General features: G+C 46.9%; 1 protein-coding gene across 10 annotated transcripts in view; it reads left to right on the top strand.

Moving 5' to 3' along the window:
* prdm2a (PR domain containing 2, with ZNF domain a) overlaps nt 1–24711 on the top strand; it is a 277892-nt gene that overhangs the window by 115584 nt on the left and 137597 nt on the right. For 9 of the 10 annotated variants that reach the window (XM_072478398.1, XM_072478403.1, XM_072478396.1 and 6 more), the window contains one exon: nt 7751–7854. In XM_072478398.1, the coding sequence (XP_072334499.1) occupies nt 7751–7854 (104 nt within the window). Of the gene's footprint in view, nt 1–7750; nt 7855–24711 lie in introns of those variants that run through there. The other variant, XM_072478405.1, reaches the window with a different exon arrangement.

Raw genomic sequence — 24711 nt, 5'->3', positions numbered from 1 at the left:
GAAAGTAATATTTTATTTTTGTAAGCTTGCAATTTTTGTACACGTTATTTGAACTTTCTGTTTTTCGTCGTTTTACATTGGCCCAGTTTTGGGGGGAACAGACTTCTGGTCAGCATTCTGTCTGTACGTGAAGGTGCATGACATTCAAAATGTTAAATATATATATTTTATTTGACTTTCAATTTTATATATAAACAGTAAAACAATAACAAGACCCCCCCCCCGCCCCCCAGCAAAATGACTCCCAACTCCCTCCTCACTCCCCCTTTTCCTAACAACTAATGGTGGCCAGCTCTTTAAAGTACAGAATAAACGGCTGCCATGTCTGGTAGAACCCCTCAATTTCCCCTTTCACTGTGTACTTCACTTTCTCGAGATATAAAAATTTCATAAGATCCCCCAGCCATACTGAGGCACAGGGTGGAGAAACTCACTTCCGCTCCAGCAACACCCGCCTATGAGCAGTCAGTGAGGCGAAGGCCAGAAAATCAGCCCCCAGCCTTGTCTGCAGCTCCTGCAGGTCCGACACCCCAAATATGCCTCCTAAGGGCTTCAGTTCAATTTGTAGAATCGCTGACATGGTGCTAAAGAAGGAGATTTGCCAGGCCCCTCCCATAATGCTCACATTCATGCTCCACTCCCGACAACAATCTGCTCATCCTGGATTTGGACAAATGGATCCTATGCGCTTTCTTCAACTGTATCCTTGCACACAGCAACGTTGTATTCACCCTTTGCAGAGCCTTGCACCACACCCTATCCTCCAACTCCTCCCACTTAGCCTTAACCCCCTCATCAGACGTCTTCTGCCATGATCCTACCATAAATCCCCGACCTACTCGCCTCCTACATCCCTGCCAGCGACAAAACCCTCTCCAACAACAAGGATGGTGTCACCACCAGGAATGTTGGAAAGACTTTTTTCGCGAAATTGCGAATCGAGGTACCTAAAATTATCCACCTGTGAAAGCCCAAATATCTCCCGACAGCTCCTCCAAGTTCGCAAATCGCCCCTCCAAAAACAAGTCCCTCATCCCTTCCACCCCCTTCTCCTACCCCCTAAACCTAGCATCCAGCCTCGCCCGCTCAAACATGTGATTCGCACAGATCGGCGCCAGCTTCGATACCGCTCCCAATTTAAAGCGTGGCCAAAACTGTCTCCATATCTTCGGTGTGGAGACCGCCACCGGGTTCACTGAATATTTCCTCGGAGAAAACGGCAACGAGGCCATCACTAACACCCAAAACTACGACCCCCCCAGTGGGTAGCACTGCTGCCTACGGCACAGAGGACCTGGGTTCGATCCCGGCTCCGGGTCACTGTCTGTGCGGAGTTTGCACATTCTCCCGTGTCTGCGCGGGTTTCACACACCACAACCCAAAGATGTGCAGGGTAGGTGTTGGCCAAGGTAAATTGCCTCTCAATTGGGAAAAAAATGATTGGGTACTCTAAACTTTCAAAAAAACTCCGACCCCCTACACCACCTTAATTCCATCCGCTTCCATACAAACTCAGGATCTGCACACCACCTCAACACCTTCTCAGCATTCGCTACCCAGTAATATATCAAACTCAGCAACGCCAAGCCCCCTGACTGCCGGTCTCTCTGAAGGACTGTCTTCCGAATCCTAGCCACTTTACCCACCCAAATCCAAAATCAATTTCTCCAATCTCCTAAAAATGATTTCGGCAGGAGAACCGACAAACACTGGAATAGAAAGAGAAACCGTGGCAAAAAATTCATCGTTGCTGACTGAATTCTGCCTGCCAAGGACCGAGACGATCCCACCTCTGTAAGCCAGCCTTAACCCTACTCGTCAAACTCGTAAAATTCAACTTCCGAAGCTGGGCCCAATCCCGAGCTACCTGCACCCCCAGATACCTAAAATGGGAACCTGTTAAGTAGAGTAGTAACATCATCCCCAAAGCAGCTCCCCTCCCCAGCGGAGTGACTGGAAACACTCCCTTTTCTCCCAATTCAATTTACATCCTGAAAAAGGTCAAAAAATGCTTCAGTGTCATGATATTGCCCATTGTCACGTACAACAGAAAATCATCAGCTTACAAGGACATCCTGTGTTTTTCTCTTTCCCTCCCCATTGTCCTTTCCACTTATCCAAAGCCCTGAGGGCAATGGCCAATGTCTCAATTGGACTATGACACCCTGCTGCGTTCCACTATGTAGCCGAAAGTATCCCAAACTTATTTATAAGGACGCTGACCTGAGGTATAGCAACACAAATTTAGGCCCTATCCCAACCCATTCCAACACCGCAAACAAATAGCCCCATTCTACCCTCTGTCAAAAGCCTTCTCAACATCCAACACCACAATAATCTTCTGCTGGAGACATCACCATGTTTAAAAGTCACCTCACATTCGACGACAACCATCGACCCTTCACAAACCCCGTCTGATCCTCAATAACCTGAGGGTGACATTTCATCCCTGTGCCAACCTCCGTGCCAAAATCTTGGCATCCACATTTAATATAGAAATCAGGCAGTACGACCCACACTCCACCAGGTCATTACCCTTCTTTAGCATAAGCTAAATGGACGCTTGCATCATTGCAACTGGAAGAGACCCCCACGATACCGAATCTTAAAACATCTCCACCAGTAACAGCACCAGTCGATCAGCAAACTTTTTATAAAACTTCACTCAGAACACATCGGCCCTTGGTGCCTTATGCCTCTGCCAAATAGCGTCCGGACCTCCTCCTCCCCCAATGGCTCCTCCAACCCTTCCCAGTCCTCTCCCTCCACCTTAGGATACCCCAGCCGGTCCAGAAACCCTGGCGCATCCTCCTACTCCCCGGAGGCTCTGACCTATAGAGATTCTTGGAAAACACCCCATTACTTTTTCCAGTGCAGACACATGTCCACAACCCAAATCCCACATCTGAACAATCTGTGGGAAGGCCGCCTTCTGCCTCAACTGACTGGTCAAGAGATGACTGGCCTTCTCCCCATATTTGTACATTACCTCCCCCCTTAAGCCCCGCAACTGGCGCACTAAACCTTTTTCTACTAGCCAGACACTCTGGAGTGGGATCACTCGACTATCTTCCATCTACCTTCAAGATCTCGTCCACCAACCGTTAGCACTCTTCCCTCGCTTCCCTATCCACCTCTGCCTTATCTGAGATTATCCCCACTCTCACCACTGCCTCCAGGGCCTCCCACAGCACCGAGGGAGACATCTCCCCATTCTTGTTAAACTCCACATACGCATCAATCGCCCTGGCCAGCTTCACACAAAATCCCGAATCCATTAACAGCCCCACCTCCAAAACCACATCCACCAAGTGCAGAGCATGATCTGAACTCGCTATCGCAGAATATTCCACTTTCCTCACCCTGCCAGCAGAAACCTCCCCATCATGAAAAGTTGATAACATAAATTTACGTTATGCACCGGAGAGAAAAAGGAGAATTCCCTCCCCCTAGTATGCAAAAAGTGCCACGGATCTGCTCCACCCATCTCCTTCATGAACTGCGCCAGTACCTTCGCTACCCCTGAAGGGATCAGCGACTTCGGCTAGACCGGTCCAACTTGGGGTTCAGAACACAATTCAAATCTCCCCCTAAAATCAACTGATGCGCATCCATGTCTGGTATAGCAGCCAGTATCCTCTTCATGATCGCTACATTGTCCCAATTAGGAGCGTACATACTTGCTAAAACCACCGACTTACCTTCCAACGTCCCCGTAACTATAACGCACCTACTGCTCTGGTCCGCTACCACCTTCCCCATCTGAAACAAAACTCATTTATTAATTAATTATTGCCACCCCTAATAGGGTCCCTCACCCGCAGTTGAGTCTATTGCAAAAGTGCAGCATCGGCCCTCAAACTCTTCAAATGAGAGAAAACTCTTGCTGGCTTCACTGGGCCCCCAAACCCCGCACATTCCATGTAACCAATCAAATCGGTAGTCTCTCTCACCCCCCATCCCCTTCAAGTCAGTCATTTCCACTGCTAGGGGTCTTCCCCTCCATTCCCCATATTTCTTAAACCAGAGGCATCCAAAATGGCAGTCAGCCCCATCCTCGTGATGGGACAGAGAAAAAACCCCAGTCCATCAAACCTCACCTCCCCCCTCCTCTAGCCCAGAAATCTCCCAGTCACTTCCTCGCGAACCAACTCCCTTCTCCATCCCCTACCCCCCACCATTCACACCTCCTTTGCTCATCGAAACCTGCCTAAACCGGTCCAGAAGCCACAGCCCCTCCCCCTCGCCAGAGCCCACAGCACCCAAATAAACAATCGCATAAAGAAACCCAAAATACCACACCTATGCGCTGAAACTCCCCTACCCCCTCTTTTGACCCTGAATCTGCTCACCAGCACCCCCAGCCAAATACTCGCTTCAAACACCCGCCAAAAAACGAAAACACGACAACAAAAAGAAAAAGCCCCAAATAAAACGCACCAATTTCAATTAACAGCAACTCTGTACAAAAAAAGGAACAAGGGAGAAATAAGAAAAAACATATCTTTACAACAGTGTCCTCATACAAGCCCATCCCAACCACCAGCAAAGTCCCTTTCAAACCCACTCCGTTCAGTCCAAGTCCTTGAGCTTTAATAAAAGCCTTCACTTCCTCCGCCGTCTTGAAGAAATGGACTTTGGCATTATACGTAACCCGCAGCCTCGTCAGGTACACCACACCACTCTTGAAAAGCGTTGACTTTGCCTTGTTAGTGGCTACTTTCCAATTCTGCCATGACATCTTGATATATTTGAATACCAAACCTCCGATTCCCATTGGCCCTCTCCTTTGTCCAATAGCTGTGGAAACATTCTATCACCGCTCGTGGTGGCTCATTTTCCCGTGGTTTCGCCCAGAGCGAACGGTGGGCCCGATCCAGCTCGATTTGGGGTGGGAGGTGGACCTGATCCTACCCCCCATCAACTTCATAAACATTGACTCAAAATATTCAGTCGGCCTGTTGCTCTCTTTATTTGGTTCTAAATATGGCAGTCAATATGGTTGCCTTCCTTAATTCTAATTACGTTTGCTTTAGAGTCGCCAGGTATCTTTCGATACCGCCACAAGGTTCAAACCCGAATACTGATCAAAGAGCCGGTACACCAGTTAGTTAGTTCAAAGTCAATACTATTTATTTACACACACAGCAATATCTACTCGTGCACAAAATACTACAGACTAAACTATCACTACTGCTAAAGCCTATACTTAGCTTCGGGCGCCCACTCAGTCAGAGGAACAATGGCCGTTGTTCGGATCTGAGGCTGCTGGGGTCGAAGTGGTGAAGGGGAACAGCTAAGGTTGTCCGTCTGGTAGCGAGCGTTGACCTTGGACTTACTTGCTTCTGGTGTAGCTGGTGGAAGGGTCTCTCCGCTTTGAGAACCAATTCCAAGAGAGCGATTCTCTCTTGGGCCCTTCTTCTTATACCCAAAGGGGCTTCGCGCGCTTTTGGGCGGGCCTTGAACTTGGCCCCAATCAATTGGGCCGTATCTTGATCACTTGGAAATGGAAATGGAAAATCACTTATTGTCACAAGTAGGCTTCAAATGAAGTTACTGTGAAAAGCCCCTAGTCGCCACATTCCGGTGCCTGTTCGGGGAGGCTGTTACGGGAATTGAACCGTGCTGCTGGCCTGCCTTGGTCTGCTTTCAAAGCCAGCGATTTAGCCCTGTGCTAAACAGCCCCATATCTTGATCACTTGTATTGATCTTGACCAATAAAGGGGTGGGTGCCCTGATGGCTGGGCGTGTCCTAGGTGGCCTTTGGCCTGGCTTTGTTTGTGCTTTCGGTTTGGGGGACTGGCGCCGTGAGGTCTGGAGCCAGATTGGTTACTTTTTGTTCCCGGAGATGGGCCATCAATATGCTAATAGACCTATAGTTTCAGTCTCGTCTGGGAGCTTTGGTTCCAATACACGTACAGGCTCTGTGCCTGCCTGCTTTCTTAGCATTGTCCATAGTTCCCTGCAATCTTTGCAAGCATCCATTTTGTATTCTGGAAGTGGCCATCCCAGATGGCTACACACCCTCCTTGTGATCCTCAATGCAAAGCGTGAAGGATCACATTACCGCGTCGTCTTCGTTCTCCTCCCAGGTCGGGCACCCATAAGCGCTGACAGGCTCTACACTGCTCTGTCCGATGAATTGCAATTTTTACCTAAATTATTTAATGTACATACATCATTGTAAAATTCTACAGGGCGCTATGACATTCAGGCATGCATTACAAAATTTTAAAAACTGGAACCTCTAACTGTCCTTAATTAAACTATCCTCTATCAATCAAAATAATTTACAACATTTTAAACTGTACAACAGCAGCAACACTGGTCTCTCTGGCTTGGCAGTCAAGCACAGAGTTTTACATTTCTTTATTAGAGCGAAACAAACACACAAAAAAACGGATGTACTTTAATTCACTTAAAGGGGTTGGGAGGTTTGTTGAAGTCTGAAAATAGGGGATCCGAAGGTGTATACCGGGGTGCGGGGAGGCTTTCCTCCGCCATTTCCTGAGTCTAAGGGTCTGAACGACACTGCAGAGTATCGCCAGTACTAACAGTACTTCCACAACGTAGGACCGGGAATACCAGGTGATGAACTTGTCACACCAGGTCGGTGTATCGGTAACTACCTCTGGGTACAGTGCATGGCAGGGGTGGGAAACATTCACGGCCTGTGTGGTAGGGGTCAGGGGGGTAGCGTCCATGCGCAACTGGAGGGATGCCGCTAAGATCCAACTGTAGAACATGATGATTATCTTCATCTTTTCTTCTTTCTTTCTTCTTTTCTTCTTCTTGAGGCCTCTGTGGTTCCGGAGTTCTATGGACACGAGCATAATTTCTGTTATTATCTTGTTTAAGATCTATTATGTCTGTCTGTCTGTCTCCTTTATTGCCAATTACCCATTATAATTGGTGACCATCTGTGACTACCTCATTTTTTCTTTTTTTTAAAAACCAAATATTTGGGACAAGACATCCGAGAAAAATACTGACACAGTGCGAGCTAGTCCACTGTGATAGGTGCCGCCCCACTTGACGGACTTGCCTCCGCCATCTTCGATCCCGCAGGACTTCGCACCTTGCTCAGTTCCTCAGAAGGAGCTACCGCTCGCACCTTTCTTCCCAATATTCTTTTTTTGCACCTTTTGATATCTTTACACAAAAGACTCTCAAATGGAACAATCCACCAGTTACCTCCAGGAAGCGGATGCAAAGGAGAGCTACCTTAACATTTGACGACCTCCTATAGGCTGCCACTGAAAGTCGCAAGGTATTCAAATTGACGACTGGAAAAGTTTATGTGCATATTTACTTTATTGTTCAAACATTGAGGAAAGAATCACTTTTCAGTATTATGGTGTAACACCATGAATGTTTAAAATCTGGTTCTGGGTGTACTCCCTGGCTTCCAATTCTTTCGGGTTATTTTTCAGCAATTTTCTCATCTAGGGTTCATCTGCATTGTGAACTGGAGTGTAGACCATAGATACCTTTTGATTCCACTCCCTCCTTTCCACCCGCACCACCTCCAAGCAGATTTACAAAGCATTTTAAAAATATTACATGGAGCTTGGGAAGTGACCAGCAGTCCTGTATAATGTAATTAATAAAATGCCATGTGGAAAGCTCCATGCATAATTACTGTTAAATACCTTGAACATAGTGGGAACTTTTTCAGCTCAAATTTACACACTTTTAAGTTTCAAGGTTAAGTCTTGGCCACAGAGCTTCATAAAACTTTGTCTTTCAGGTGTGTGGGCCACAAAATCCATTCAGAAAGGCAGAAAATATGGTCCATTCTACGGCGAAAGGAAGAAAAAGTCCCAGGTCAAGAACAATGTGTATATGTGGGAGGTAAGGTCTGTCTGGATTCCATGTAGTTAAGTGTGTAATTTAAAAGACATAACTAGTTTTGTGAACAAATGCTTTAATTTAAATATCTTTTTAACGCATTCAGAAAGTGAATTTACATTAAATGTCTAATTACTAAAAAATACGTCTGTAATTACTGAAATACCTATGACTGACTTTGGAAATTACAGGCTTCAACCTTCACTTTATTTCTTCTCTCCCCTGCTGTCTGTGTTGGAAAATTGACACGCCACTTCACCTTTTTTTTTTAAACTTAAAAGGCCTTTTTCTGTTTTTGTAAAATATGACTTTTTTGAAAAAATACTAATGTGCCACCTCTTAAGTCACTGGAGATTAATCTGTCATAAATTGCTTCATTCTCATTAGACTGTCTGTGTATCTGACGAGCTGGAGCATAGAAATTTTAAAATATTTAAACACAAGGAGGCCATTCAGCCCATTGTGTAAATGCTGATTGAAGATGAGCTATCCAACCTAATCCCACATTGTTACCATAAATCCATAGCCCTGCAGACCATAGCTGTTCAAGTAATATACTTTTTAAATGCGATGAATGATTTTGCCTCTTACCAATCTCTCCCAATTGCTGGGTGAAAAAAATGTTTCCTAATCTCTCTAATCCTTCTACCAACTATTGGTTTTGGCCCCCTTTGCTAAATTAAATAGGTCATCCATTTAATCCAATCTAGGCCCCTCATAATTTTGTATTTCTCAAATAAATCACCCCTCAGCCTCCTCTGTTCCAAGGAAAACAATCCCAATCTCTCCTAGGAACATAGGAACAGGAGTAGGCCATTCAGCCCCTCGAGCCTGTCCTGCCATTCAATGAGATCATGGTTGATCTGTGGCCTAACTCCATAGACCTGCCTTCAGCCCATATCCTTAACAAAAATCTTATCTGATTTAAAATTAACAACAGCTTCAACTGCTGTTTGTGGGAGAGATAGCTAAAATGTTCCAGTCCTGGCAATATCCTTGGAAATCTCCTCTACACCCTCTCAGTGCAATCACATCCAGACCCTACGATCTCCCAGGGTCGGAGGCCCCCTGGTGCATGCCCTTTGGGCAGGGTGGTACCCAGGCACTGCTGCTGCCAGGCTGGTACCCTGGCAGTGCCACCTGGGTGCCAGCCTGGCACTGCCAAGATGGCATTTTCAGGCGGCACTGTCAGGGTACACTGCCAGGGTACCAGGGTACTGCCACGGTGCCAGGCTGGCATTCTTCACGTGGCTGGTATCGAGCCGGGGTGCACTGCGTGGGTGTTTAAGGGGAGGTGCGGGGGGGTGGTGCCCTGTGTGGGTATTGGGGGCGGGGAGGGGTGGTAGGCAGGGTTGCGTTGCGATCTCCAGAGATCGGGAAGCAGAAAATGGGACTATGTGCGGCCTTGGCTATCTAATCCGTGACACTTAATAGCATTGTTTCTCAGCGCTGCGAGAGCCGGGAAACAACGCACTCGCCAGTTAAATCGTGCCTTGAACTTTTGAGCCATTAACTGAAAGGATGGCAAGCCAAGATTTTGTGTTTCAAATGAATCATTTATCAATGACTAAAAACCAAACACTATTAAATGCTATTAACTTTTCATGGGCAACTTGTACTTTAAACTACACAGTCAGCCACTTTCTATTTTAATGTCAATCAAAAACTCTCTCCTGGAACCGATCTAAAGTGTTTGGCAGCACCCAAGGGTTACTTCTACTCATTTCCCAGTACTGTCTTCCACTGAAAGTTTTCCTTGGGGACTCTCCTAGTTTGAGCTGGGCAAATCCTTGAGCCTCGGTTATAACTCCTCACAAATTTGGTTTTCAAACTGAGTTCAAGCTCCCACCTGCCTCCCGTGTGGTGAACAACAGAGTCAACATTTCCTCTGCTTAAGGTCTAGGCCAACATCTTTCTCGTTTTGCTCTCCAACGCTTTGCTGCGATGTACACCAGACCAAAAAGTGCAACTGTCCCTTGTGATGTCTCTGGGTTTAGAGGGAAGCCTGAAACTTGATCTCTAAATGGCTTCCTCTACCCTGATGTATATGGCAACTGGAAACACACAAGCCTTGAGTCCAAGTAGAAATGTTAATCAGCTATCTCATCACCACTGTTTTCATCTTCGTAACAAAGCGACAATTTCCACCTCAGTTCTTCACAATGAATGAAATGAAATGAAAATCGCTTATTGTCACAAGTAGGCTTCAAATGAAGTTACTGTGAAAAGCCCCTAGTCGCCACATTCCGGCGCCTGTTCGGGGAGGCTGTTACTGGAATCGAACCGTGCTGCTGGCCTGCCTTGGTCTGCTTTCAAAGCCAGCGATTTAGCCCTGTGCTAAACAGTCCCTTACATGATGACAAGGGTACAGTAGTACAGTAACCATTCATCACACTAGTAAAACTCAGAAATGAGTGGGGACTGGAATTGACCGCGCACTTGCCCAGGTTGTCAGAACACTTCACGGATATCCTGCACTACTCCTCCCGGGACCCCCAGCTCTGTCTATGTGATATGTGATTTTGAGAGGTGGATAAGGGCTTTGAAAATAGACCAAACGTATGAAGCTCTCAGAGAAATTATACTTTTGCCGGAGTTTAAAAATTCAATTCCTGATGTAGTGAGAACTCGTGTGGAAGAGCAGAGGATTAAAACTGCGAGATTAGCAGCAGAAATGGCAGATGATTATGAATTAGTTCATAAATCAAAGCTTGGTTTCCGACATCAGTTTCAGCCTGTGAAGGATAGAAACTGGGGAAAAGAGAAATACTCAAGTGGTAGAGGTAAAGGAGATCTGATGGGAGATAATAAGGAGAGTGGAAGAGACATGAAGTTTAAAATATTTTCACAGTAATAAACAAGGCCATGTAAAGTTGATCTCTAAATGGCTTCCTCTACCCTGCTGTATATGGCAACTGGAAACACACCAGCCTTGAGTCCAAGTAGAAATGTTAACCACCGTGTTGGTGGTTGAAGAAAAGCACTTGGAAGGCTGATGTGGTAAAACAGGATAAGACCATGGGGTTTGTTAAAGTGGTAAAGGAAAGCCCAAGTGAAGTGAAGGAGGTGCAAAAGATTGTACAGCCTGATCAAGAGGTAATTGATAAGAAGGTGCCAGATCTCTTTAAAGAATTTACTTGTGTGGGTAAGGTTTACTCGTGTACCAGAAGGAGTAGGTAAAGAAGTCACAATTTTAAAAGATACGGGAGCTAGTCAATCTTTAATGGTAAGAGATGAGGAGTTATGTAGTTTGGGACGAATATTGCCAGGAAAATGGTAATATGTGGAATTCAGGGTGAGAAGAGTAGTGTTCCATTATATACGGTACAGTTGGAAGTCCAGTGAAGAGTGGTGAAGTGGTAGTAGGAGTAATAGAGAAATTAGCTTGCCCAGGAATACAGTTTATCTTGGGTAATGATATATCTGGATCGCAGGTGGGAGTGATGCCTACTGCGGTTGATTAGCCCGTGGCAAATCAGACAACTGAAGTGTTGAAGGACGAGTATCCTGGGATTTTTCCGGATAATGTAGTAATAAGATCGCAAAGTCACAGGTTAAGACAAGAGGAGAATGGGGGTGGTGGACACAGAGTATTCAGCAATCATAGTATCGGACCATGCGTCACATTGGCTAGACCTACATGTGAACACGGGAAATTCTCAGCGCCCACAATGGAGGCTAGATGCAGGGCTGTTAGCAGACGATAAGATATGTGAGGGAGTATATAAAAACCAACGACACTGGAGAGACTGCGGCTAGGGTGCTGTGGGAGGCATTGAAAGCGGGAGTATATTTCGATTCGGGCCCATAGGGAAAGGGCTGAATGGGCAGAGCTGGACAGGCTAGTAGGAGAAATCTTACATGTGGATAGGAGATATGCGGAATCTCCGAATGAGAAGCTCCTGAAGGACCGTCAGAGACTTCAAATGGATTTTGGGCTCCTTTCTACAAGCAAGGCGGAGGGACAGCTGAGGAGGGTAAAAGGGGCAGTATATGAATATGGGGAGAAAGCTAGCAGGATGTTGGCACATCAGCTGAGGAAGCAGGAGGCAGCGAGAGAGATGGGGAAAATTAAGGATGTGAGGGGAAAGTAGTGAGGGCCCCGGGGGCGGTTAATGGTGTGTTCTGTGAATTCTATAGTCATTTATATGAGTCGGAACCTCCTCCGGGGGGAGGAGGGAATGAACCAATTCCTGGAGAGGCTAGAGTTCCCGAAGGTAGATGAGCTGGTGGAAGTCTTGGGGGGGCAATTGGGCTCGGTGAAGTGATAGACGGATTTGGGGCAATGCAATGGGTAAGGCCCTGGGACCTGACTGATTCCCAGTGGAATTTTATAAAAAGTTCTCTGGGCTAGTCCCACCAACGCTATCGCAGGCATCAAGCTCTCTCATCCTGAAGCGAGACAAGGACTGGAGAGCTGTGGATCGTACAGACCAATTTCCCTTTTAAATGTAGATGCTAAATTACTGGCAAAGATCTTGGCCACCAGAATAGAGGACTGTGTCCCGGAGGTAATAGGTGAGGATCATACGGGATTTGTGAAGGGCAGGCACCTGACGTCCAATATTAGGCGGTTTCTTAATGTTATGATGCCAACTGAGGGGCGTGAGGCTGAGGTGGTAGTAGCCATGGACGGGGAGAAGGCTTTCGACCGGGTGGAATGGGCATACCTATGGGATATTTTAGGCAGGTTTGGGTTTGGGCAGGGATTTGTGGACTGGGACCGGCTGTTATGTCAGGCCCCAGTGGCAAATATGAGAACCAACCGAACCCGGTCAGAATACTTTAATCTCAGGAGATGGACAAGGCAGGGATGCCCGCTCTCCCCATTACTGTTTGCCCTGGCCATCGAGCCTTTAGCAATGGCCCTTAGAACATCGAATGCGTGGCGGGGAATAGTGAGGGGGGGTGGGGGTGGAGCACAGGGTTTCTCTTTATGCGGATGACTTGCTGCTTTATGTTACAGACCCGGTGGGGGGATGACCGAAACCATGGAGTTATCGGGAGAATTTGGGCGATTTTCAGACTACAAGCTGAATATGGGAAAGAGCGAGATGTTTGTGATCCAGGCACGGGGGCAGGAAAGGAGTCTGAGGGAGTTACCTTTTAAGGTGGTGCTGGGGAGTTTTAGATATTTAGGGATTCAAGTGGCTAAAGAATGGGGGCAGCTCCACAAGTTAAATCTGGACAAAGCGGTCGACCAAATGAAAATGAACTTCCACAGATGGGACATGCTCCCGCTGACGCTAGCGTGAAGGGTCCAGACGGTGAAGATGACAGTCCTCCCAAGACTGCTTTTCTTTTTTCAATGCCTTCGATTTTTGTCCCAAAGACTTTTTTTTAGAAAAATAAACGTGGCGATTACAGATTTTGTGTGGGCGGGGAAACCCCCGAGAGTGAAGAGGGCACTCCTGGAGCGGGAAGAGGGCACTCCTCGAGCGGCCAACGTATCGATGGTCAGGAAGTGGGTAGTGGTGGAGGGGTCGGCCTGGGAGCGAGTGGAAGCAGCATCCTGCAAGGGTTTGAGCTTGGAGGCTTTACTAACAGCGCCCCTGCCATTCTCGCCGGCTCGGCATTCTACAAGCCTTGTGGTGGTGGCAACCCTAAGGGTGTGGGGGCAATGGAGGCAGCACATGGGATTGGAGGGGGCGTCATTGTGGTCTTCGATTTGTAACAATCACTGGTTTGTCCTGGGGAGGCTGGATGGGGGCTTCAGGAGGTGGCAGCAGGCAGGGATTGAGAGATTTGGGGATTTATTTATCCAGGAGGGCTTTCCGACCTTGAAGGCACTAGAGGAGGAGTTTGAGCTACCGGGTGGGAATGGGTTTCGATATCTTCAGGTCCGGGACTTTGTCCGGAGGCAGGTTCTAAGCATCCCTTGCCTCCCCCTGAGGGGACTGCAGGATAAGGTGATGTCAAAAACTGTGGTTGGAGAGGGGAGGATTCGGAGAGATTCAAGGAGTTGATGGAGTGGGAGGCGGCCCCGATCAGGGATGTGAAGCAGAAGTGGGAAGAGAGCTGGAAACGGAAAAGTGGGAAAAAGCCTTGAAGAGAGTTAGTTCATCTTCGTCCTGTGCCAGACTTAGCCTGATCCAGTTCAAAGTGGTCCACAGGGCCCACAGACGGTAGCCCGGATGAGCAGGTTTTTTGAGGAGGTGCAGGATAGATGTGGGCGGTGTGAGGGTAGCCGGCTAACCATATGCATATGCTCTGGGCATATCCGAAGTTGAGGGGATTCTGGCAGGGATTTGCGGACGTTATGTCAGAAGTCCTGGAAGGGAGGGTCGCCCCGAGTCCAGAACTGTCAATATTTGGGGTATCGGATGATCCGGGGGCCAAGGGGGGAGGGAGGCTGATGTCCTGGCCTTCTCCTCCTTGGTGGCCCGGAGACGGATTTTGCTGGGATGGAGGGATTCAGAGCCCCCAAAGTCAGGTGTGTGGGTCAGCGATATGGGAGAGTTTCTCAGCCTGGAAAAATCAAGTTTCCCTTCAGAGGATCAACTCCGGGGTCCCTGCAGAGATGGCAGCCGTTCATCGACTTCTTCAAAGAAAATTGAACGTCAGCAGTAAGTAGGGGGGATGAAAATAAGAGGCATGGCAATGTTAGATAAGAACAGGGAACTCAGTATTTGGGTAATTAGGGAACAAGACGTGGGCAGTAGGGGACATTGTCTTTTAGGTTTTTTGCATGCGCCGGCCCACACGGGTTTTTTTCTTTTTCTTTTAAGAAATGTTAATGTGTTAAATTGTGAAAATTACAAATGCTTCAATAAAATATTTTCTAAATAAAAAAGACGAGGAGAAATCAGAGAGTGAAGATAAAGTTGAAGTGCCATTATCAGAAACTATTTTTGATCAGATGGTTGGAAAAGAACAGGTGGAGGATGAAGTGGATATTTTTAGTTTCGGAAAATTGGCGGAGTTCCAACAGAAAGATGTAGAAATAAATTGGATGTATCAGAAAGCATACACGGAAGAGGAATCGGAGTGTTATTGCTGTAAAAGTGATGTCTTGATGAGAAAATGGAGACCTTTACATATGCAGGCAGATGAAAAGTGAGCAGATGTTCATCAAGTGGTATTGCCAGTAGGGTATAGAAAGGAGGTGTTGCGAATAGCACTTGAGATTCCAGTGGGAGGTCATTTGGGAGTAAGGAAAACTCAAGCTAAAATACAAAAACATTTTTATTGGTCTGGACTACATACAGATGTAGTTAATTTTTTTCAATCATGTCACACATGTCAAGTGATAGGGAAACCTCAAGCAGTGATAAAACCACCCTTGTTACCCATTCCAGCATTTGAGGAACCTTTTAGAAGGGTCCTAATTGATTGTGTAGGAGCACTTCCTAAAACGAAAAGTGGGAATCAATATCTTTTGACTATAATGGATGTGTCTACTAGGTTTCCAGAGGCCATTCCAGTACGTAATATTACAGTTAAAACGTTTGTGAAGGAGTTACTTAAATTCTTTACTAGATATGGACTACCCACAGGACTACCCACAGAAATACAATCGGATCAAGGATCGAATTTTACCTCGAGGTTATTCAAAGAAGTTACGGATAGCTTGGGAATAAAACAATTTAAATCAACTGCGTACCATCCAGAATCGCAGGGAGCGTTAGTGGCATCAGACACTAAAGAGAATGTTGAGGGCTTATTGTCACGATTATCCAGAGGATTGGGAAAAAGGAATTCCATTCGTACTGTTTGCAATTAGGGATGCACCTAATGAGTCAACCAAATTCAGCCCTTTTGAACTACCTTTTGGTCATGATGTAAGAGGACCACTTAAATTTATTAGTGAAAAATTGGTCAGTGAGAAATCGGAACTTACATTATTGGATTACATGTCAAATTTTAGGGAACGATTAAATAGAGCAGATGAATTGGCTAGATAGCATTTTAAAATTGCACAACATGTGATGAAACGGTAGCGGACAAGAAATCAAAAGTTCGTAGTTTTGCCAGTGGAGATAAAAGTTTTAGTGTTGTTTCCAGTGGTAGGTGAACCTTTTAAAAGCAAGGTTTTGTGGACCTTATCAGATTGAAAGGAAATTAAGTGAGGTGAATTATGTGGTAAGAGCGCCGGGGTAGAAGGAAAACTCATCGCGTGTGTCATGTGAATATGCTTAAAAGGTACTTTGAATGGGAAGGAGAGCAAAAGTAGGAGGTTTTAATGATTCTAACTCAAAAGTGACGAACCAAATCCAGATGACTTTGAATTTGACATCCCTCAAATTAAATTGGAAAACGAGGATGTTCTTTAAAATTGGGCTAAATTGTTGAGTTACCTTCCAGAGGAAAAACGGACTGACCTAAAAGAGTTATTGATATCACATGGGCAAGTTTGTGGAGATATATTGGGAAGTCCTAAAATGGCTATACATGATGTAGATGTGGAAAACGCTGTTCCAATTAAACAACATCCATATAGACTTAACCCTTTAAAATTGGCACAGGTTAACAAAGTGATTAAAAGTATGCTTAAAAATGGCATAATTGAAGTGGGTTGAACCATTGGCGCTTACCCATAGTGATGATACCAAAACCGGACAGTACCCAACGGTTGTGTGTGGACTATAGAAAGGTTAATGCAGTTACAAGAATGGACTCTTAACCTATCGCACGCTTGGAGGATTGCATTGAGAAGGTGGGACAATCCGCTTTTATTTTCAAACTGGATTTACTTAAAGGTTACTGGCAGGTACCTTTATCTGAAAGGGCGAAGGAGATTTCAGCTTTTGTGACTCCAGATGGTACATACCAATTCAAAGTTATGCCTTTTGGCATGAAAAACGCCCCAGCCACATTTCAACGGTTAACTAACAAAGTAGTTTCAGGATTACCCAATTGTGTGGTATACATCAACGATCTGGTAATTTTCAGCCAGACATGGAAAGAACATTTAAAGCATCTGATGGAGTTATTTGATCGACTTCAGGAGGCGGGTTTGGTGGTAAACCTAACCAAAAGTGAATTTGGAAAAGCCCAAGTCGCTTTCCTGGCCCATACAATCGGACATGGTCGAATGGTCCCACGGGATGTGAAAACAAAAGTTATTGGGGAGTTTCCAATACCCTCGACACAAAGAGAAATAATGCGATTTCTTGGCATGAGTGGAGTCTACCGGAAATTTGTGCCACATTTTAGCAGTGTGGTTGCTCCACTGACGGACTTGCTAAAAAAGCGTAGCAAATTTAAGTGGACAGAGGGGTGTCAACAGGCATTTGACTGCCTGAAGGCTGTGTTAACCAATGCTCCTGTGTTGGAGAATTACAAAGGGCTCTGTGATCGGATTGAACTGAAGTATCTGACTTTAAAGAAAAATGCCAAGGCCTAGAGAAATAGATGGATCATGCAGAGACCACCTTGTCCAAAGTGACTAAATCAAGAGGGATTCCAATTGGAGGAAGAAGACCTAAAATGGACTGTTATTATAAATGTTTGCGTGTTTTGTTTTGTTAAAAAAAAACTTATATTCACTGTCAACATTTCTTAAAGGAAAGTGAAAAGGTGAAAAATGAAACCATCTTGAAGTTGATGGTTTATTTTGTTTTCTTGGGAGGGAGGTGACATGTGGGAGTACCTTTAATAAATGGATGTTTATCAAATAGCTGTAGTGGATATACCTTAAAGAAATGGGTGTTTATCAAATAGCTGCAGTGATGTCAGTGTGTGGATGGTGCTGAGCTGTGACTCTGCTTTTACTTATGCTTTGAGCAAAAAAGCTGGTGTGTGTCTTTTAGTTTAGTTTCCAGAGTTGAAGAAGCTGCAGTCACAGCAAGAAGGTGCATTGATCTCTTTCTGCAATCTAAAGACTGTCTCCCGATCATTTGAGGATTTCAAAGTGATACCTGCTTCTGTAGAGAATTTAAACCTGCTGTCTTTCTGTAAAAAGGGTCTTTTGGTCTTGTGGATATTGTTATGAAAGTTATGAAGGGTTACTTATCGAATATTGTATCTGTGGGGATTATTGGTGTTGATAGTTGTTGAGATGTTTACTGTGGGTTTATAAAGTGTTAACTGGATTCATAAATAAACATGGCTTTGTTTTAAAAGTACTTTAGATCTCTTGCATCACACCTGTAAAGTAGGCCCTTGTGCTCCCCATAACCACAATCTATTAAAAGTCGTGGGTCAGGTGAACTCCATGATACACTTTGGTGTTCTCTAAACCCTGGCCCATAACACCATGAAGAAGTTTTAAAAATCTTAGACAATAAAACGATTCCACCTTGCAGAATGCCAAAACTCAACCCAAACCTGTCTTCCCTATTGAACGCAAATTCCTATTTTTCTGCCAGCATCTTTGTGATTGGTGGACTCAAGTCATTGACTCCTGGTGGGATAATGTTCCAAGGAACCTGGTAGTTCCTTGTCACTTTACCAATTGGCCATTCTTCATGTATGAGATGAGATGGTGAGTGTTGAATTTTCCAACAGAGTCACAATTGGTTCTGTTCTTCCTTGAAATTCATACCTTCTAGAGGGCACTGAATAATAATTAAAGGATTGGATATATGGCATTGGTAATTTTTTTCCTTCAGTGTTTTAAAATTTGTCTTTTGTCATTGGTTAGGGCTGTTAGTACTGGTTGGCATTACTGGAGGTTTCACCATGTGATGTTTAATCCTGTGACTTCTGCAAATATTGTTTTTACTACACCACTTGAGTCCCTGTAGTTGAGTATGATTGCTCACTATTTCACTCCAGCAACTATTGGGCGGGGCTTTATGAAAAGCCAAAAGATTAGGGCAGCAAGATGACGCAATGTTTAGCACTGCTGCCTCACGGCACCAAGGTTCCAGGTTCAATCCCGGCTCCAGGTCACTGCCCGTGTGGAGTTTGCACATTCTCCCCGTGTTTGTATGAATTTCGCCTTCGCAACCCAAAGATATGCAGGGTAGGTGGATTGGCCACGCTAAATTGCCTCTGGGAAAAAATGAATTGGGTACTCTAAATTTATTTTAAAAATGAAAAGCCTGGAGACTACCTACGAGTAGGTGAAGGAGGAAAACTGTGTTATCGAGCAGAAATCTCAGATGTGTAAGGTAGGAGGAACTTTAAATCCACCAGTAACTCATTGAAAATGCATTGAAGGGGCAGCATGGTGGCGCAGTGGATAGCACTGTGCCTCACAGCGCCGAGGTCCCAGGTTCGATCCCGGCTCTGGGCCGCTGTCTGTGTGGAGTTTGCACATTCTCCCCGTGTTTGCGTGGGTTTCACTCCCACAACCCAAAGATGTGCAGGCTAGGTGGATTGGCCACGCTAAATTGCCCCTTAATTGGAAAAAATGAATTGGGTACTCTAAATTTATTTTTTAAAAGAAATTGCATTGATATTCCTGACATTCTTATTTTCCCTTCATTTTTTTTTTTTTTTTTAAATAATATTTTATTGAAAATTTTTGGTCAACCAACACAGTACATTGTGCATCCTTTACACAACATTATAACAATACAGATAATAATGACCTTTTTTATTTAAACAAGAACAAAAGAAAACAACAACAAATAAATAAATATTAAATAACAAAAAATAAAAACTAGCCCTAATTGGCAACTGCCTTGTCTCAGGCCACCCCCCCCCCCCCCCCCCCCCCCCCCACCCCCCAAGTCCTGGGCTGCTGCTGCTGCCTTCTTTGTTCTCCCCTATCTATCTTTCCGCAAGATATTCGACGAACGGTTGCCACCGCCTAGTAAACCCTTGAGCCGACCCCCTTAGGACGAACTTAATCCGCTCTAACTTTATGAACCCCGCCATATCATTTATCCAGGTCTCCACCCCCGGGGGCTTGGCTTCTTTCCACATTAGCAATATTCTGCGCCGGGCTACTAGGGACACAAAGGCCAAAACATCGGCCTCTTTCGCCTCCTGCACTCCCGGCTCTTGTGCAACCCCAAATATAGCCAACCCCCAGCTTGGTTCGACCCGGACTCCTACTACTTTCGAAAGCACCTTTGTCACCCCCATCCAAAACCCCTGTAGTGCCGGGCATGACCAAAACATATGGGTATGATTCGCTGGGCTTCTCGAGCACCTCGCACACCTATCCTCCACCCCAAAAAATTTACTGAGCCGTGTTCCAGTCATATGTGCCCTGTGTAATACCTTAAACTGAATCAGGCTTAGCCTGGCGCACGAGGACGACGAGTTTACCCTGTTTAGGGCATCTGCCCACATCCCCTCCTCAATCTCCTCCCCTAGCTCTTCTTCCCATTTCCCTTTTAGTTCGTCCATCATAGTCTCCCCTTCGTCTCTCATTTCCCTATATATATCCGACACCTTACCGTCCCCCACCCATTTCTTTGAGATGACTCTGTCCTGCACCTCTTGTGTCGGGAGCTGCGGGAATTCCCTCACCTGCTGCCTCGCAAAAGCCCTCAATTGCATGTACCTGAATGCATTCCCTTGGGGCAACCCATATTTCTCGGTCAGCGCTCCCAGACTCGCAAACTTCCCATCCACAAATAGATCTTTCAATTGCGTTATACCTGCTCTTTGCCACATTCTATATCCCCCATCCATTCCCCCCGGGGCAAACCTATGGTTGTTTCTTATCGGGGACCCCCCCAGTGCTCCGGTCTTTCCCCTATGTCGTCTCCACTGTCCCCAAATCTTCAGTGTAGCTACCACCACCGGACTCGTGGTATAGTTCCTTGGTGAGAACGGCAATGGGGCTGTCACCATAGCCTGCAGGCTGGTCCCCCTACAGGACGCCCTCTCTAATCTCTTCCACGCCGCTCCTTCCTCCTCTCCCATCCACTTACTCACCATTGAAATATTAGCGGCCCAATAATACTCACTTAGGCTCGGTAGTGCCAGCCCCCCCCTATCCCTACTACGCTGTAAGAATCCCTTCCTCACTCTCGGAGTCTTCCCGGCCCAAACAAAACCCATAATACTCTTTTCTATCCTTTTGAAAAAAGCCTTCGTGATCACCACCGGGAGACACTGAAACACAAAAAGGAATCTCGGGAGGACCACCATCTTAACTGCCTGCACCCTCCCTGCCATTGACAATGCTACCATGTCCCATCTCTTGAAATCTTCCTCCATCTGTTCCACCAACCGCGTCAAATTTAGCCTGTGCAATGTGCCCCAATTCTTAGCTATCTGGATCCCCAGGTAACGAAAGTCTCTTGTTACCTTCCTCAACGGTAGGTCTTCTATTTCTCTACTCTGCTCCCCTGGATGCACCACAAACAGCTCACTCTTTCCCATGTTCAATTTATACCCTGAAAAATCCCCAAACTCCCCAAGTATCCGCATTATTTCTGGCATCCCCTCCGCTGGATCCGCCACATATAGTAGCAGATCATCCGCATATAAAGATACCCGGTGTTCTTCTCCTCCCCTAAGTATTCCCCTCCATCCCTTGGAACCTCTCAGCGCTATCGCCAGGGGCTCAATCGCCAGTGCAAACAGTAATGGGGACAGAGGACATCCCTGCCTTGTCCCTCTATGGAGCCGAAAATATGCCGATCCCCGTCCATTCGTGACCACACTCGCCACTGGGGCCCTATACAGCAGCTGCACCCATCTAACATACCCCTCTCCGAACCCAAATCTCCTCAACACCTCCCACAGATAATCCCACTCCACTCTATCAAATGCTTTCTCGGCATCCATCGCCACTACTATCTCCGTTTCACCCTCTGGTGGGGCCATCATCATTACCCCTAACAACCTCCGTATGTTCGTGTTCAGCTGTCTCCCCTTCACAAACCCAGTTTGGTCCTCATGAACCACCCCCGGGACACATTCCTCTATTCTCATTGCCATTACCTTGGCCAAGACCTTGGCATCTACATTGAGGAGGGAGATTGGTCTGTAGGACCCGCATTGTAGCGGATCCTTTTCCTTCTTTAAAAGAAGCAATATCGTTGCTTCTGACATAGTCGGGGGCAGTTGTCCCCTTTCCTTTGCCTCGTTGAAGGTCCTCGTCAGTAGCGGGGCGAGCAAGTCCAAATATTTTCTGTAAAATTCAACTGGGAATCCGTCCGGTCCCGGGGCCTTTCCCGTCTGCATGTTCCTAATTCCTTTCACCACTTCTTCTACCGTGATCTGTGCTCCCAATCCCATCCTTTCCTGCTCTTCCACCTTGGGAATTTCCAGCCGATCCAAAAACTCCATCATTCTCTCCCTCCCATCCGGGGGTTGAGCTTCATACAATTTTTTATAAAATGTCTTAACACTTCATTCACTCTCTCCGCTCCCCGCTCCGTCTCTCCATCTTCGTCTCTCACCCCCCCTATTTCCCTCGCTGCTCCCCTTTTCCTCAATTGGTGTGCCAGCAATCTGCTCGCCTTCTCTCCATATTCATACTGTACACCCTGCGCCTTCCTCCATTGTGCCTCTGCAGTGCCTGTGGTCAGCAAGTCAAATTCCACATGCAGCCTTTGCCTTTCCCTATACAGTCCCTCCTCCGGTGCTTCCGCATACTGTCTGTCCACCCTCAAAAGTTCTTGCAACAACCGCTCCCGTTCCTTACTCTCCTGCTTCCCTTTATGTGTCCTTATTGATATCAGCTCCCCCCTAACCACCGCCTTCAACGCCTCCCAGACCACTCCCACCTGAACCTCCCCATTGTCATTGAGTTCCAAGTACTTTTCAATGCATCCCCTCACCCTTAAGCACACCCCCTCATCCGCCATTAGTCCCATATCCATTCTCCAGGGTGGACGCCCTCTTGTTTCCTCCCCTATCTCCAAGTCTACCCAGTGTGGGGCATGATCCGAAATGGCTATAGCCGTATATTCCGTTCCCCTCACCCTCGGGATCAATGCCCTACCCAACACAAAAAAGTCTATGCGTGAATAGACTTTATGGACATAGGAGAAAAACGAGAACTCCTTACTCCTAGGTCTACTGAATCTCCACGGGTCCACCCCTCCCATCTGCTCCATAAAATCCTTAAGCACCTTGGCTGCTGCCGGCCTCCTACCAGTCCTGGACTTCGACCTATCCAGCCTTGGTTCCAACACCGTGTTAAAGTCTCCCCCCATTATCAGCTTTCCGGTCTCTAGGTCTGGGATGCGTCCTAGCATTCGCCTCATAAAATTGGCATCGTCCCAATTCGGGGCATACACGTTTACCAACACCACCATCTCTCCCTGTAATTTGCCACTCACCATCACGTATCTGCCCCCGTTATCCGCCACTATAGTCTTTGCCTCGAACATTACCCGCTTCCCCACTAATATAGCCACCCCCCTGTTTTTCGCATCCAGCCCCGAATGGAACACCTGCCCTACCCATCCTTTGCGCAACCTAACCTGATCTATCAGTTTCAGGTGCGTTTCCTGTAACATGACCACATCTGCTTTAAGTTTCTTAAGGTGTGCGAGTACTCGTGCCCTCTTTATCGGCCCGTTAAGCCCCCTCACGTTCCACGTGATCAGCCGAGTTGGGGGGCTTCCCACCCCCCCCCCCTTGCCGGTTAGCCATCATCTTTTTCCAGCTTCTCGCCCAGTTCCCACGCGGCTGTATTTCTCCCAGACGGTGCCCCCCCGCCCATCCTTTCCCGCACCCACTCCCCCCTTTCCCCAGCAGCAGCAACCCAGTAATTCCCCCCTCCCCCCCCCCCCCGCTAGACCCCCCGCTAGCGTAATTACTCCCCCCATGTTGCTCCCAGAAGTCAGCAAACTCTGGCTGACCTCGGCTTCCCCCCGTGATCACGGCTCGCCCCGTGCGGCGCCCCCTCCTTCCTGCTTCTCTATTCCCGCCATAATTATCATAGCGCGGGAACCAAGCCCGCGCCTCTCCCTCGGCCCCGCCTCCCATGGCCAACGCCCCATCTCCTCTCCCTCCCCACCTCCCCCCATCACCACCTGTGGGAGAAAGAAAAGTTACCATACCGCAGGATTAATCATACAATCCCTCTTCGCCCCCCCCCCCCCCCCCCCCCCCACTCGTCCCACCACTTTGTCCAAACGTTCATTTTCGTAGTCCAATCATTCCAATTTTTCTTCTACAATAAAAGTCCACGCTTCATCCGCCGTCTCAAAGTAGTGGTGCCTCCCTTGATATGTGACCCACAGTCTTGCCAGTTGCAGCATTCCAAACTTTATCTTTTTTTTGTGAAGTACCGCTTTGGCCCGATTAAAGCTCGCCCTCCTTCTCGCCACCTCCGCACTCCAATCTTGATAGACGCGGATCACCGCGTTCTCCCATTTACTACACCGAGTTTTCTTCGCCCATCTAAGGACCATTTCTCTATCCTTAAAACGGAGAAATCTCACCACTATGGCTCTGGGAGCTTCTCCTGCTCTCGGTCCTCGCACCATAACTCGGTATGCTCCCTCCACCTCCAACGGACCCGTCGGGGCCTCCACTCCCATTAACGAGTGCAGCATCGTGCTCACATATGCCCCGACGTCCGCCCCCTCCACACCTTCAGGAAGGCCAAGAATCCTCAAGTTGTTCCTCCTTGCGTTATTTTCCAGTGCCTCCAACCTCTCCACAGATCGTTTCTGGTGTGCCTCCTGTATCTCCGACTTCACCACCAGGCCCTGTATGTCGTTTTCATTCTCTGCTGCTTTCGCCTTCACGACCCGAAGCTCCTGCTCCTGGGTCTTTTGTTCCTCTTTCAGCCCTTCAATCGCCTGTAATATCGGGGCCAACAGCTCTTTCTTCATTTCCTTTTTTATCTCCTCCACGCAGCGTTTCAAAAACTCTTGTTGTTCAGGGCCCCATATGAAACTGCCACCTTCCGACGCCATCTTGGTTTCTGCTTGCCTTCCTTGCCGTTGTTCCAAAGGATCCGCTGCAACCCGGCCACTTTCCTCTCCTTTTTCCATCCGTGTCCAGGGGGAACACCCTTCTGGTTTACCGCACGGTGTTTTCAGCCGT

The sequence above is a fragment of the Scyliorhinus torazame genome, chromosome 16 (genome assembly GCF_047496885.1).
Source record: "Scyliorhinus torazame isolate Kashiwa2021f chromosome 16, sScyTor2.1, whole genome shotgun sequence".
In the NCBI taxonomy this organism is placed as follows: Eukaryota; Metazoa; Chordata; class Chondrichthyes; order Carcharhiniformes; family Scyliorhinidae; genus Scyliorhinus; species Scyliorhinus torazame.
The sequence above is the reverse complement of the archived record's forward strand: the minus strand, read 5'-3'. Positions and strand labels throughout refer to the sequence as shown.